We start from the raw sequence: 16,167 nt of genomic DNA, 5'->3' as shown, positions 1-16,167 counted from the left end.
AACCACTCTGCCGCAGAAATAGTGGAACGCGTGTGAGCTCACTGATGATGTAGTTTTGTTGTTACATAACAGGTCCAAATGTTGAGCAGTAATCTCTGGACATCAACCAAATGACAACAGAAATCTGACAACACCAAAACATGAAACACAGTGACGTTAGTGGAGAACGAGATTTGTAAAAAATAAAAATAAAAAAAATAGACAACAAATACACTGGATGTAGTATACTGATATTGTGTTCTTGGGCAAAACACTTCCCCACCTTGCCTAAGTATGCATGTAATGAGTTTGATTAAGTGATTCGTGGTGTTTGAAGAGGTTTTCTGATTCAGATTCAGGGGGGTAAGAGTAACTTTGCAGCTGATGTCATCAACATTCCCCCGGGTGTGTGATGCTAATGTAGGCACTGCTCTGTCTGAGGCTTTATTAGACTTTAATCTGTGCTTTATTTGAACACAATCTGACCATAAAGAACTGGCTTAGCTGGAACTACAACATGTGAGCTGCTTTGTGCCATTAAACAAGTCTCTCACACGTAAAATTACAGTCAATAGTTTTTTCAGTTACTCACATTCATCCGTTTTGTTGAAAATCAGACTCTTAAGCAGGACCATGAATGCTCGTATCGATCACAGTCTACTGAAAATGTGTTGTTTAAATCCATTTTTAATTTTTTTTCTTGAGTTCCTTGAGTTTCTTGACATTTTTTTGACAGTATTTACAGTGTTTGCTCACATAAGTTCACTGAATCGCCATGGTAACTCCTAAACATTCCACATTAGGGATACATGTAGAACACCCCCAGCGCGGTGTCACTGCAAAGTAACAATGTATAAATAAAATATACTTACTGCAATCTAAGTTCACATAAATTTCTTTTTGACAGTGGTGAAAGAAGTACTCAGTTATGTTACTTAGGTAAAAGTACACATACGGGAGCAAAAAAAAAAAAAAAAAAATACTAGGTAGTAAAGTAAAAAGTATCATTAACAAATCTGGCCTACTTAAGTAAAAGTATTAAAGTGCCCGTTCCAAAATGTACTTAAAGAGTAAAAAGTAAAAGTATTTTTGTGCAGATTTCAAATGTTTTGATAAAGATTTGTGCTGAAATATTTGTGTATTTTTGTTTGCTCAAACTATGAACTTGTTAAAAATAATCCCTCAACCTTTTCAGAAGGACTCAGACAATAATAGAAATACTTTTAGTTTTCAGTCCAGTTAAAAAATGTAGTGGAGCAGAAAATACAGATACTCTCTCAAATGTAGTAAAGTAAAAAGTATTCACTTAAAAAGTAAAGAACAGATGTCAGACGTCAATTTATACTTAAGTACAGTAATTTACAACTTTTACTTTGTTAGCTTCCATCACTTCATTTTGATAATAAACCACTTACTGTCCCAGTCTAGTACTGTACAGATCCAAATGTCTCATAATTCCAGGAGCAGTAAAGGCATTGAAAAAACACAAAAATCACACCAGAAAAAGTAGAAAATTTGTCCTTTATTTACACAAAAAAAAAAAAAAAGGAAGTATTTTTAGTTTACATGATTATGGACTTCAATGTTCACCTATTATGCAGGTTTCAAAATGATGGGGAAGTCTTTATGGAGCTCAACTCATAACAGTAGAAAAATAGTCTTATATTTACAAAAAGGAGAAAAAGAAAACATTAAAATTCAAATGGCTTTTGTTTACTCCACAGTGGACATATTTATCTTGACCTGTATGTTTATGAAACCTCGTGGTCAAATTGTGCAACTATGAAGATGGCAACCGGTCACATTTTTATATAGTGCTTTCCCACCTTCAAAGTGCTTTACATCAAGGAACAACTCACCCATTCACACACATTCATACACCAAAGGGTCATTCATCTGTGTCGAGCTGAAATCACACCTCCAACCTGTGGATCAGTGGCTCTGACAGCTCTATCAATGATATTTTTTTTATGTTGAGAGCAGGAATCGAACTGCCAACCTTTAAATCAGCGGACAAACACTGAACCATACATATAACTGAGCTACTGTCGACCTTATAATTAATGAATAGATAAAACAAGATGAACTGCTCTGGTTTGTGCCTTATGTTTTTGTGGAAAAGAAGAATGGTAAAGTTCCTATTCATTCTTCAAGTACAAAAATATCTTCTATTAATATCTTGTTTGCACTGTCCCGTTGGCATTGTTTCATATTTACAGTAAACCTCTTGGGGTTCAGAGTTGTGATTGTAGCATAACTTGTGGCTTCATGTTCACAGTGAAGGTCAAAGTTCAGACCACTTTGGACTTGTTCTCCCTGAAATCTGATTGTCGTAAACTCAAGATTCTCCTACCTTTTCAAAATATCAGAATATGCAAGTAACCAGTTTTGTATGTGTGCCTCGGTTGCATAAAAACTTGTGAGTCCCCTACATTTTCAAAATATTAAAGTAACCAGTTTTGCATGCGGATCTTGGTTGCAGTGTCCCATAAAACATATCTTTGGATTTACAGTAAAGTTCAGAATTCAGACCATGGTGGACATGTTCTTCCTGAAATCTAAATGTTGTAAACTCATCATTCTCATTTTCAAAATATCAGAATATGCAAGTAACCAGTTTTGTCTGTTTATCTTGGTCACAGCATCCCATAAAAAATAGCTTGGTATTTACTGTAACGTTCACATCATGGTGGATTTGTTCTCCCTGAAATGTGAATGTCGTAAACTTGTGATTCTCCTACATTTTCAGAATATCAAAACATGCAAGTAACCAGATTTGTCTGTTTATCTTGGTCGCAGTGTCCCATAAAACCTGGCTTCATGTTTACCGTAAAGTTCTGATTGTCTTAAACTTGTGATTCTCCTACATTTTTACAATATTAAAGTAACCAGTTTCGTATGTGGATCTTGGTCACAGCTTCCCATAAAACATAGCTTTGTATTTACAGTAAAGTTCAGAGTTCAGACCATGGTGGACATCTTCTAGAAATTCTGATTGTTGTTATCATTTTCAAAATACCAGAATATGCAAGTAACCAGTTTTGTATGTGGATCTTGGTTGCAGTGTCCCATAAAACCTAGCTCCATGTTTACCGTAAAGTTCACATCATGGTGGACTTGTTCTCCCTGAAATCTGATTGTCGTAAACTTGTGATTCTCCTACATTTTCAGAATAGCAAAACATGCAAATAACCAGTTTTGTATGTGCATCTTGGTCACAGTGTCCCATCAAACATAGCTTCATATTTACAGTAAAGTTCAGAGTTCAGACCATGGTCGACTTCTTCTCCCTAAAGTCCGTGTGGTCGTGGTAGGTGGTGATCATGTTGGCGGCGTCCCAGCGGGCGACGGGCGCTGGCGAGCTCTGCATGACAACCAGGCGTATGGGGGACTGCGTGGGGGCGGGTTCGGGGGCGTACTCTTTGGTCGGGTCCTTCCCTCTGCAGTCGTACATGATGCAGGAGATGAGGAAGACGAGGAGGAGGATGACGTAGCTGGCGATGAGGATGCACAGGTTCAGAGTGACTGGGTCGATCTCCTGGTAGTTCTCCAGAAAGCCCATGCTGCAGGGAGGCAACGCGGCCGCCCCGAGACCAGCGCCGCGAGGGCCAAACACTGGGAGGGAGAGAAGAAGGGAAAGGTCACGATATGGTCACAAAATGGGTTATTGTGAGCTTTAAGCCATGGTAAAGTTGTTACTTCATCAAAAACATACCTGGAGTTGTGTTTTGGTTCATTCACACATGTTTGAATAACCCCCTATTATAAGTCTGTCTACATCTCCAAAGCTCAAAATGCTCTGTTCCACCTTGTGATGTCATTAAGTGATACTTTTCAGGGCTGAAATCATCCAAATGATTCTATTGAAGGTGTATGGAGTTTGAAAACATTACCACATGACCTGTATTGCCACATGACATCACAAGGTGGAACAGCGTGTTTTCCATTTGAGAGAATAACCCATCTGAAATATGTAGGGTTTGTGTGATAAACATGTGTGAATGAAACAAAACACAAATCTTGGTATGTTTTTGAGGAGATAACAGCATTTTAATAGGACTAAAAGCTCACAAGAGTCCATTTTGTGTGTTTCCAATTGTCCTACACTGTGTTTCTAATCATACAACATCTCATTTATTGTAAACTTAAAAGAACGAGCCAGTGAGTTACTATATGAGGCTAGGGGTTGAGTTCAGATTGGCTGTGCTTTTGTGCCTGACAAAGCTGATCTAAAGCTGCGCTGGTGACAAAAAATAATGGATGTGAATAATAGTGATGTGCTGAAGGGTTTGTGAAAGCTACCAACAAGTTCTATAGACTCAAATAGCAACCTTCTGTTTTCAAGGTTTGAAAATCAGGCATTCAAGCTTTAAGAGGCATTTACAGAGCAGATTTACTTGTAGTATCTGATTTCAGCATTTGATCCACCCTTCCATTTTTAAAGTTCTAAAGGCCTGCTGCTGGTGAGGATGGAGGAAACCACTAAAGCATAAGGAGAACTTCAGACCCAGAGCCCTGTCCCACAGAGACTCATCAGTTTGACCCACTTTTGTGAAAAAAACTGGTTCCCACTCACTAAACCGGAAAGAAATCTTAACTCTTGATTCTGTATTTAATTAGTTAAAAAGATGGCTTGAGCTTATTAAACCAGGAATATTTCAATGTGTTCAACAGAACCTACACTCTGATGCCTTCAAAAACCAACGCAAAACATTCTTATTTGGTCAAACTAGGCCTGTCATGAAAACTAATTTTGAAGTTCAACATATTGATTCTGAAAATATGATAAACAATCATTCTGAAATGAATTTATACCACTTTAATTGTAACCTTAAAGCGTGATTCATATTAAACATTGTGTGGCCAGTGATATATAAATACCGGTAGTAGTTAGTTCTAGTATCTACAATGTGTCATGTAAGTTCATTATTGGACCATCTACAGCTCAAATGTCACATAGGTGATGAAGTACAAGTAGTAAAGTATTAAACTAGTAGAATTTTTTGGCATTTGTACTTTACTGATGTACATTTTACAGTGGATACTTTTTACTTCACTACATTTGAGAGCAGGTATCTGTACTTTCTACTTCACTTCATCTTTGAAGTGGACTTAAAAGTAAAAAGTACTTTTCATGTGATTTGAAGGTTATTTTTACCATGTTCGTGGAAACATCCTGACTAAAGTTTACTGAGTTCAAGCTTCGGCTTTGAGCGAACAAAAATAAATACACAAAATTCGTCAGGAAAATGAAGAAATTGATTTGTATTGCAACTGTTTTCTAAAATCCGTATATATCACTACATTTAACACTTTAACAAATTAACAACATTTGTATGAAATACCGTTACTTTTTACTCTTAAAATACATTTTTAAACGAGTGCTTAAATACTTTTACTTAAAGTTAATTTTTTTCATGTAATACTTCTTTTGTACTTTCTTTTTCTTTTTTACTCTGTTATCTGTACTTTATACTTAAGCAACAAAATTCAGTACTTCACCCAACACTGCATAGGCCTAATACTACATAAAATTAAAAACTAATTTCCCCACTAGTGTGAAGAAAAGTCACATGCCATAAACGTTGATCCTGGAAAAGTAGTGTTCATTTAGCATATACTGAACAATATGGCCATATAGTAATTACTGTGACAGACTTGGACCTCAGACAGTTCTAGGGAATTATATTTTGGCCAGATTTATACTCTGTGGGGATAAATAGTTGGATAATAAACTTGATTTAGTCATTAATACCATACCATAGAATAAAAATATTTCAGCAGTTGTGAATTTATCTTAAGGATATAAGAAATAACCAACCTAATAATGATCAGACACAACCTACTGTACATGAATACTGGCTCTTATCCCTTTAGTGTGAAGTACTCAGTGTGCAGTGATCAAAAGTAAATGAAGTAAACAAGAATTAAACAATAAATACAAATAATAAACTGAAGCCTAACCTTATACCGTTGGCTCGGCTCCTTCACCACCGTCCTCTTCAATCTCCTCAGTCCAGTCTGCTCCTGTGAGACTCTGCGGTAAAAATACTCTAATCCTCTATCTCTCTATCTTTCTCCACCTCTCTCCTTCTATTGTCCCCTCTTTCCTAACGTGTCCCACTGTGATCTATGTTCCCCCCTATACTAACCTGACATAATCCAGCCTGTGGAGCATCGCCTACAGATTTGTGGTCAGATTATATGATCCAGGACAGAATATCGCAGCAGTGGAGAGAGAGAGAGGGACAGGGTAGCGTGTAATCGGGGAGATGAGAGAGTCCTAATCTTGATTGTGAGTGGGATTATTGGGCGAGCTAGCCATCTGTCTGCACCAAGCACGGATCAAGAGCTAACAACTATCTGCTGCAGTGTCCCTTTAAAAGTACATTATTGTATTTTGTTTTGGTTTTGAATTACAAATACTAAATACTACTATCTGGATTGATGAATGTAAGATGCAATATGTAATTTAGTATCTTAACTCAGTATTATGATGCTATGTACTCCCTGTAATGTCCCACAGTATGGTATTAAACTGACCTATCTTGCATTTAAACAATTACAGGTGTTTTATTACAAATGCAAATACCATAAAATTAAAAAAAAAAAAAAAAAAAAAAAAAACTAAACAAAAACGGTGTGTCAGAGTTGATTTGCATCTCCCCACAGATCTGACCTGTAACTTGGACCTGCTTTCCCAGTCTCCATGGAGATTGTTAAATTAGCAGAAATCAACCAGAAATGTTACACAGTGCTCCTTTTGACTTATATGTCTGTAGGAAAATGTTAATTCAGACCTGATTCCACCAGTTAACAAACTCAAGTAGTTGTTCCACTCCTGCAAAATAGAGACTGAAGCGTTTCAAAAGAGGCTATAAACAGTAGCTGTTAATCAAATTGGACCAAACACCTGTTATTTAATAAATTAATTTTTGAATAATGTGTTGTGACAGGACTTTTGAATAAGATTGTTTACTCTTATAACCAGCAGAGGGCAGCATTTAGCAACACAAGGAGAATTCACAACCTCCTTACTGAGAGGAGGAGACAGGACAACCACTCAGTAAGACAGTAACACAGGAGGACATGCACACTCCACTCAGATCAGGAGTCTAACCTACAACCTCCTCACTTACTGAGGTTTTATTTCCTATACAGCTGAAACCAGAAGTTTACATCGACTTTATGAAAAGACACATACACTTTGTTTTTTCTTATTGTCTGACATAAAACCAGACAAAATGTATTTGTTCTGTTTTAGATCAATTACCAAAGTTATTGAGAGAAGGATTTTTTTTACAATTTTGTATTAATTTCTTCAGTCTGAAGTTTACATACAGTAAGATTAATATACATTGAAAAAATGTGTGAAAACCCAGAAGATGATGTCATGTCTTCTGATGATAAGGAAGAGATTTATGAACTTGCACAAGTCTGGTTCATGCTTGGGTTCAATTTCCAGATGCCTGAAGGTGCCATGTTCATCTGTTAAAACAATTATACACAAGTATAAACACCATGGGAATGTCCATCCATCATATCGCTCAGGAAGGAGATGGGTTCTGTGTCCCAGAGATGAATGAGCTTTGGTTCAAAATGTGCATAAGAACAAAAGCAAAAGACCATGTAAAAATGCTGGCTGAAGCTGGTAAGAGTGTGTCATTATCCACAGTGAACGAGCACTGTACTGACACAGGCTGAAAGGCCTCTCTGCCGGGAGGAAGCCATTACTCCAAAAGAAACATAAAAAAAGTCAGATTACAGTTTGCAAATGCACACAGAGCCAAAGACCTTAATTTTTGCAGACATGTCCTGTGGACGAAACTAAAATTGATCTGTTTGGCCATAATGACCATTGTTACATTTGGAAGAAAAAGTGGGAAGCTTGAAAGCCTCAGAACACCATCCCAACTGTGAAATACGGGGGTGGCAGCATTATGTTGAGGGGTTGTTCTGCTGCAGGAGGGACTGGTGCACTTCACAAAATAGATGGCATCATGAGAGTAGAATATTATGTGGAAATACTGAAGCAACATCAGCCAGGAAGTTAAAGCTTGGGTGCAGATGGGTCTTCCAAATGGACAATAATCCAAAGCATACTGCTAAAATGGTTACAAAGTGGCTTAAGGATAACAAAGTCAGTGTTTTGGAGTGACCATCATAAACCCCTGATCTCAGTCCTATTGAAAATGTATGGGCAGATTTGAAAAGGCATGTGTGAGCAAGGCGGCCTACAAACTTGGCTCAGTTACTAGTTCTGTCAGGACAAATGGGCCAAAATTCCTGCCAAGAAATGCCAAGAAAGAAATGAAAATATATATAGATTTTTAAATCCTTTACTCCATTATTCTCCATTATTCTGGCTTTTAGCAAATAGAAATAATTCTGGTAATCCTAACTGACCTAAAACGGGAAAAGTTTAGTCTGATTTCCTGTCAGACCATGAGAAAAAAAAAAGCATATGTGTCTTTTTATTTAGTTTATGTAAAGGTCTGGTTTCATCTATACATTATAACATAATGTATAATCCCCTGCATATGACCTCGGCCTGTTAATCTGCTCTAATGTAAAAGAAACGGAGCTGCCTGACCCCTCCTCTCAGCCAATCACAGCCCACTGTGAGAGGCTTTGACATCATTGAGGCGTCACTATGACATCACCGCACAACAGACCTGGGGATCGACATCTGGAGGTTAAAGGGCATGGCGAGATCATTTTCATAACTTCACTAACAGATGAGTTACATGTGGTTTTCATTCATACAGTTGAGTAGCTTAATCGGAACAGTTGAGTCACATTGCTCAGAAAGCATGGTCCCACTGCATGATGTCATCCAGTGGTAGTGCAAGAAGTGGACTACCATCTGTTTTTCTTCAGTCCATACAGCGTTAGTATAAGCACTGTTTTTTTCTTCTTTTTATTATTATTATTATTATTTTTTTTTTTATCTTTTAACCATGCTATACTGATATTGCCTCATTAAAAACATATCTGGAGTTGTACTTTGCTTCATTCACACTTGTTTCATTAATCCATTCAACAAAAGTGGTCTCAAGCACTCAAAAATGCTTCATTTGCAGTTTTTCTGTTTAGTCATAGGTAGAACTCCACATTTCTCCTAAGCCAAGGGTTAAGGTTAGGGTTACACCCTTAGACCAATTTTTATTGGCCCTCAGGCCTTCAGTTGAACTGGCCCAATTGATCATAATCAGTATTTTTTATTGCAAATTTGAGTAATCCTACCAATATAACCTAAATAACATCACATTGCATTGTCATACAGACCTAATATTAATATTTCAAGCCTTATTTAAAGTATGCAGTCAAAGCTACGTTAAATACACCATCTGAATTATTGACTGTATTGACCACTGGCCCTCTGTGTCAAATGTGTGTGTGTGTGTTTGTAGGCAGCACAGTGGCTGAGTGGCAACACTCATGCCTCACAGCAAGAGGGTTTGGTTCGATCCCTGGGTCGCCCAGGCCTTTCTGTGTGGAGTTTTACATGTTTCTACCCGTGTCTGGATGGGTTTCCTCCGGGTACTCCTGTTTCCCCCATCAACCAAAACATGAACGCCCTTCAAGACAACTGTTGTTGTGATTTTGGGCATTACAAAAATAAAATTAATTTAATTGAAATGTTTTTCAAGATATGGCCCTTGGTGAAAAGAGTTTGGGCCCCCCTGTCCTAAGCAGTTTTGAAGCCCATAAACCATAACTGGACTCATTCTGTGGTGAAACTGATCACAAGGCAAGTGTATTTGTAACACAATTTGGTTATTTCAGTTATATAAAGTTAAAAGGGAGTTAAAGCCACAAGAATGTATCATATGTGGTCTCTGGCAAAAATAAGTTTTTCAAGTTTTAAAGACAGTAAAATCAGCTACAGCGCCTTTAACTAAGCAAGAAAAGAGAGGGGTGTGATGGGGAGAGAGGGGGGAGCGGCAGCATGTCCAAGGACTGCTCACGTCCCAGTGAAGGATGTTGTGGAGGATCAGTTTGGTCCCATTGTGTTGGGAGGGGCCCGAGCGGCTCCTATCTGCACATGGATCAGTCTGGTGCCAGGGCCTGTCTCTGCGTCAGTCTATGGGACACACTCATATATAACACAGGGATATACCAGGACAGGCGAAAATGTGTCCTTGATGAAAGATCAAAATGGCATGTACACTGTAAAAAAAAAAAAAAAAAAAAAGTGTAGATATTGGTTAATCTGCTTGTTTTTAATTGTTTGATTTTACTGCTGGTTAAACAAACAATTGTGATATTGGGTAAAAAAAAATATATAAATAAATACATAAATAAATATAAATGAAGGTTATTATTATTATTATTAATATCAATGTTAATATTAATGTTAATATTAATATACAAAATCACAAAAATACATAAAATAAATACATAACATAAAATTATCTAGAACATGTTGAAATAATGTATTAAAAGGTCTCTATATTATACAAAATGGACCCTTTTAGCCAAAATGTGAGCTTTTAGTCATGTTAAAATATTGTTACTTCCTCGAAAACATACCTGGAGTTGTGTTTTTTTTTTACTCGTTTGAGTAATCCTTTATTATTAGTCTGTCTACATCTCCAAAGCTCAAAATGCTCTGTCTCACCTTGTGATGTCATTGAGCGGTAGTTTTCAAGTTAACAGCTCCTTTTTACAGTTTGGCAATTCCTGGGCTGAAATCATCCAAATAATTCTAAGCGACTGAAAATGTATGGAGCACTTCCTGTATCATCATATAACATCATAATGTTTTCTGTTTGTGAGAAGAACACAGCCTAAATATGCAGGGTCTGTATATTAAACGTGTGAATGAAACAAAACAAAACTCCAGGTCTGTTTTTGATGATGAAATGATATCATGACATAGATCAGAAATAGCGTAATATCGGCCCTTTAAAGAAAATTTTAAATTTTTACTTCAGATTGAATTACTAAACTTTCCTAATTGCCTGCATTTCATCTGGCAGTGAAATATGAAAATATTTATTAATACTATATTTATTTATCATTCAGGCCTCTAATGGATGCTCTCACCCGATTAGCAAACTGGCTATCACTATTGTTTTCCTTGTTTTGATTTAGGCCTGAGGATGGAGGTATAAATAGGAGATAAATGATGTCTAAGGCCCCCATTCCTGTTCAAAGATGGATTGTCTTTCCTAACAAAAATGGCCACTTTAACTCTCCTCTCAAACCATTTATATTCTTTGGCAAAGATTTGTAGCTCACTATATTCAAAGGAGCAGTTAGTGGTTAGTTGACATGGATGTGACAGCAGATTGGGGTCCCGAGCTGCTCTCACGATGATGTTGGTACATTCTCTTAGGGAGTGGATGTTTTTGTTTCTCTAATATAACGCTCACTGCAGTCGTCTACAAGTGGGAAAGATTTTGTTATTTTTCTGTTCTCTTCTGTTCTGTTCTGTTCGATTTGAGCTGTAGAGGGTTGAATAAATCATTTCTAACTCATTAGACATAAGTATAGAAATATAGATAAATATAAAATAACTACAAAAGTGCTTCATTCTTCTGTTTATTTATTCCAGTTCATGTTTTTAACCATATTACATTTGGAATTGTTTTTAAAGGGCTAATTCTACTTTAGGGTTATTGCATTAATTAGTTTGAATATTATCATCTATTATCTATATTTTTGTCAGCAATATATTCCACTTCAACATTTGTCATGATGGGCCAATAGGCACAGATTTGTTTTATAGTAACAGCATTTCCATGGAAACAGGTTTAGATTATTATTATCTTGACAATCCTAGACAATAAACCAAAAAGCCATGTAAGTGTGCCTTAGGTTAAGGTTAAGGTGCACTTTACTGTCGCCACAGGGAAATGTGTCCTCCGCATTTGACCCATCCTTCAGCACCGCTCTGACCTGCACACATATATACGTTCCTTACTGTATGTTCTGTGGCCTTGTTGTGTAACTCATATTTGTGACTTCATGGAACAGCTCCAACACAAAAGGATCACGTTTCCTCTCGGCTCCTCTCAACGGCCCCATCTCAGTGTCACCGGGACGCACTGTAAAAAAAGAGGAACATTAAAGGGGAAAATCACTTTGCTTCGGTTGTAATGACTCATTTAGACATTTTCCCCTATTTTGTCATTTTCTCAGTGTAAAAACATTGAAATCAGGATAGGATCAAGATCAAAACTTTATAAAGATGTGATGTCTGGTCACCGGGGAATCTCCTTGAGTTCAGATGGGCATGATTGACAGGTGGATTAGCAGGTCAGGGGCATGCATGGCCCGTCGGTATCAAAACAAATATGGCTGCTTATGAGGAAAAAGAAAATCAAAAAAATATCACAGGGGCCTGAAAGAAGATCGTGGATTTCTGCAGAATGAATGAGAGAAGTACTAAACTCTCATAATCTGGTGAGGTGAGAGAAAGTTTGTTCAAAATGACAAGCGACCAATGAACTCCTTTGTTTCACATGTATCACTGAAATAAACAAATGTGACTGAATGGTTGTGTTTGGTTCTGACTCGAGATGCAATGAAGGGAGTGGGGTCCAGACTCAAACTAGATAAATATTCTGAACTCAACTAATTTAACTAATTTAGATTTTACAGTGCAGTCTCCATTGAACTGTTGAACTGTCTCGGGTTCACAGCTCTGGAGGAGAAACTAAACTGGTTCCAAATCTGACACTTACTTTTCCCTCTTGGGGTTTTCTAGCACAAATATAACAGTCTCATCAAGATACAGCTCATTAAGAGTCATTTTACCATCTCACGGAAAGGGAGAAGTGAGAAGGGGGTCAGATGGGGTCAAGTGCTTCGTACATGGCCATAATTACGTTCAGAGGTGAGTAGCCAAAATGCATACTTAGCATTACTTTGAAATATTATCCGTATTTGTAAAAAAGAGTGAAAAAGTGCTTGGAGACACTACTACTTGAGAACAATTTGGATCTAAACTGTATTTAAAACCTGATTTATAATTGGGCGAAACATTATTTGTATGAGTAAAATAAAAGTATAATGTCAGAAAACTACACTAAAAAGTAAAATTTCTTCAAGATGTTTCTATTCTCACCTCTAGTTATGCTGTACTTTTGAGTGTCTCCAGTTTCTACAACTAAACCCAGCTGGTTTAAACCTAAAAGGACTCTCTCTGATCTGAATCGTCACTACCTAAACCCCAGCATCTGCAGCCAATCATGTATCAGCGCTAGTGCAGCCTATGCAGCTCAGGGAGTAAATTCTGGAGGTTCTGAGCTTTCACATGAGGTCTGTCCATACACTGAGAATGAGAAAAGCTTCCATGTGTCCTCTATCTGCAGGTTAAGACTCTGGCAAACACAGGTTCAGTTGTGATTGTAGTACTTGTTTTAAAACTGTAAGAGCGCAGGCTGCATACAGTCCCTTTCAGAGAGCACAGGACTTAAATTGGATCAGGGTGACAGGGCAAACCACTCTGCCAGAGGGTGTGTCCTTTGATGGTCCAGATAAGGTCCAGGTCCGGTCTTCCTTCCTCTGTTACTCTGTGTTTGTGACTCTGTGTTTGTGTCTGAGAGGATCCACCCGCGGCTTCCTCTGAACAGGACACTCAGATGTGGGACTATGTGAGGACTCAGTGATATTGGGACACATAAGCATGAAATTGACTGAAGGCCAGTGGTTCATGTTGTTGTGTCCTTGGGCACAGCAGTTTTCTTCCATCCAACATGATGATTCCATTATTTTGACCTTAATCTCTCCTTATCAGCTCTATATTTGAGTATCTTAGGTTTCATTCAGCTCTATTTTTGTATCATTTATTTTGTTGAACTGATTCACTCGTTTGTTTGTAGGTGTCCAGTTTGGGGTCAGCTGAAGTCCGACTGTCTCTTACGTCAGTAGAATCCTGTCCTGTCCCAGGGACCGAAGGCACAAAACAGCACACACCCAGAGCTGTGGCCCACCCCTTTATGTAACAGTGATCATTATCCACTTTGATGCACCCAGTGAGGCCCGTAAAGATGGAAACATTTATCTTTGTGTCACTATGATCGTACATTTGTTAAGGTCGTCTCTCTGCATGTTCTCATTGAGTTCGGATGAGTTCCCTCAGGTTTCTCAACGTTTGGACACCTTATTCTTGGTATCGCTGTGTTTCAGATGACGTCACAACATTCTATGGACCTATAATATTTAACGCAAATCGGGGCATGAATATTGTTAAAAAGTACATTTGTGTTGTAATACGAGTGAGTTCTTGGGTCTAGTCAATCATAGAAATCGTCAGGGTCAACTTTAGTGAATTTACCTTTTAAAAATGTCATGTTAAAGTTCAATGTAATCAACATGAAAATCTGGCACTGCCCCCAGCTGGGAGGATTACATCATTACACTCTAGTACCTAAAATCAACCAATGAAACTGTTAAGCTTTGGGGAATCTTATATTTGTTCAGGTCTGCTCTGATTCTTCACAGAAACAATGCTCCAGGTTCAATTCCCAATCTACCAATGATGTTTTATGTCAACAGCAAGATTTGAACCACCAACCTTCAGATCATTGGACAAAAACTCTACAATTTTGATTTCCTTGTTCACATTATTGCTAATTTTAGCCTAGAAGTAGGTTATAAAATTCTCAAACTGTGCATTACTTTTCATTCACTGTATAATCCAATGAGAAAAACATATGGCTTGAGGCCTATTTACCCCCTCCTTATACAGTGGCAGAGTGGTTAGCCTCTCCTCCTCTCAGTAAGGAGGCTGTGGGTTAGACTCCATCTGTGAGTGATCAGAGGCTCTATATTGAGTTTAATAAAGGCTTTCTTTTTATCCAGAGTTGAGCCATATGTGAAGTGTGACTGGAGTTTATGATACCACAACAATGTCACTGCTCTGACGCACATCCTAATATGATTTACAGTGAAAATATCAGATCCATATGAGAAATATATCATTGCAGAAATTAAAATGAAGCTTTTACTAGAGTGGTGAGTCCCTCTCTCAGTAGAGTCAGTGAGTAATGTGAATCATTAAAGTATTACACAATGTTACCTTTTATTGTTCTGACAGTGCTGTATTTGCTGAAAAAGTATTAAAATGTGTTAGTAATTACCGTGTTTTCAAGACTATAAGTCGCTCCAAAATATAAGTTGCACCAGCCAAAAGATGCATGATAATGAAGAAAAAACATATATAAGTCGCACTGGACTATAAGTCATATTTTTGGGGAAATGTATTTTACTAAATCTGAGACCAAGAACAGACATTTTATCTTTAAAGGCAAGTTATAATAATAAAATAGAGAACAACAGGATGAATAGCAGCTTGTGTCTGGTATGTTAACATAAGATATTAACAGTTAATCAAATAACTAAAGCATAAAAAATCACTCCAAATCACTAAATCCTTTGAATTCTTCATCCTCGGTGTTGCTTCTGAACAATTCTGCCAACTCTGGAGGTAGATGAAGTACTGCTTCCTCTTCTTCGTGGCTCAGACTCAGCAGAATATGATTTTCTATTATGGGGTATTTTTGTTCAGTCTTTCTCAGATGTCTTTTAAATTACTGTGATGTTGAAATTTTAAATGTTCAGTGGTACAGGAGTAGTAGATACTGGTATCACTGATAACCTCGCGTGGTTATCAGTGTGACAATAATAAAGATGTGAAATTATATGTTTTAATAATTTCACATATAAGTTGCATCTGAGTATATGATGCATCCCTGGCTAAACTATGAAAAAAAGTGCGGCTTAAAGTCCAGAAAATATGGGTAGTTTCTGTTTCATTTTTGATTCCCCTTTCCTTTGCGTCACATCGCGTCAGGTTTGTGAAGTTGTAGTATATTGTTTTGTACCCTGCCTTTGTATAGTTATGGTCAATTGTCCTGTGGGTGGTGTAGGCTTGTGGACTGAGCTTTGGACAGAATCTTACAGCTAACCGTGAGGAGGGTTCAAATAGGGCCCAGGAGAGAACGTTAGATCACATAAACATGCATCAATGACATCTAAAACCTCTTCAGGCATGTTTTTGATGAGGGAACAATGTTATAACATGTCAGAAATCTAAAAAAGATGATTTTTAATTAAAAGCATTCAACGTTGCGAGTGCTCCTGCCTGTTTCTGATCAGACTCGCCCTGTATTCCCAGTTCACTCACAACAGAAATGAAATGAAATCAGTTTTTTCTGACGTCAAACTGGATTG

The 16,167-nt window shown here is 37.5% G+C and overlaps 1 protein-coding gene across 1 annotated transcript; it reads right to left on the bottom strand.

The window, feature by feature from the left end:
• Positions 1-3,244: 3,244 nt before the first annotated feature.
• si:ch73-256g18.2 (small integral membrane protein 36) lies at positions 3,245-6,049 on the bottom strand. The gene is made up of 2 exons (XM_033970927.2): positions 5,944-6,049; positions 3,245-3,594 (listed from the first exon to the last, which is right to left on the bottom strand). Exon 2 carries the CDS (start codon positions 3,539-3,541, stop codon positions 3,245-3,247), a length of 297 nt encoding a protein of 98 aa, XP_033826818.1. The 5' UTR covers positions 3,542-3,594; positions 5,944-6,049.
• Between the last annotated feature and the right edge of the window lie 10,118 nt (positions 6,050-16,167).

This window comes from Periophthalmus magnuspinnatus, chromosome 8, assembly GCF_009829125.3.
Source record: "Periophthalmus magnuspinnatus isolate fPerMag1 chromosome 8, fPerMag1.2.pri, whole genome shotgun sequence".
NCBI lineage: Eukaryota > Metazoa > Chordata > Actinopteri > Gobiiformes > Gobiidae > Periophthalmus > Periophthalmus magnuspinnatus.
Note: the sequence above shows the minus strand (reverse complement) of the source record. Positions and strands in the feature narration are given on the sequence as shown.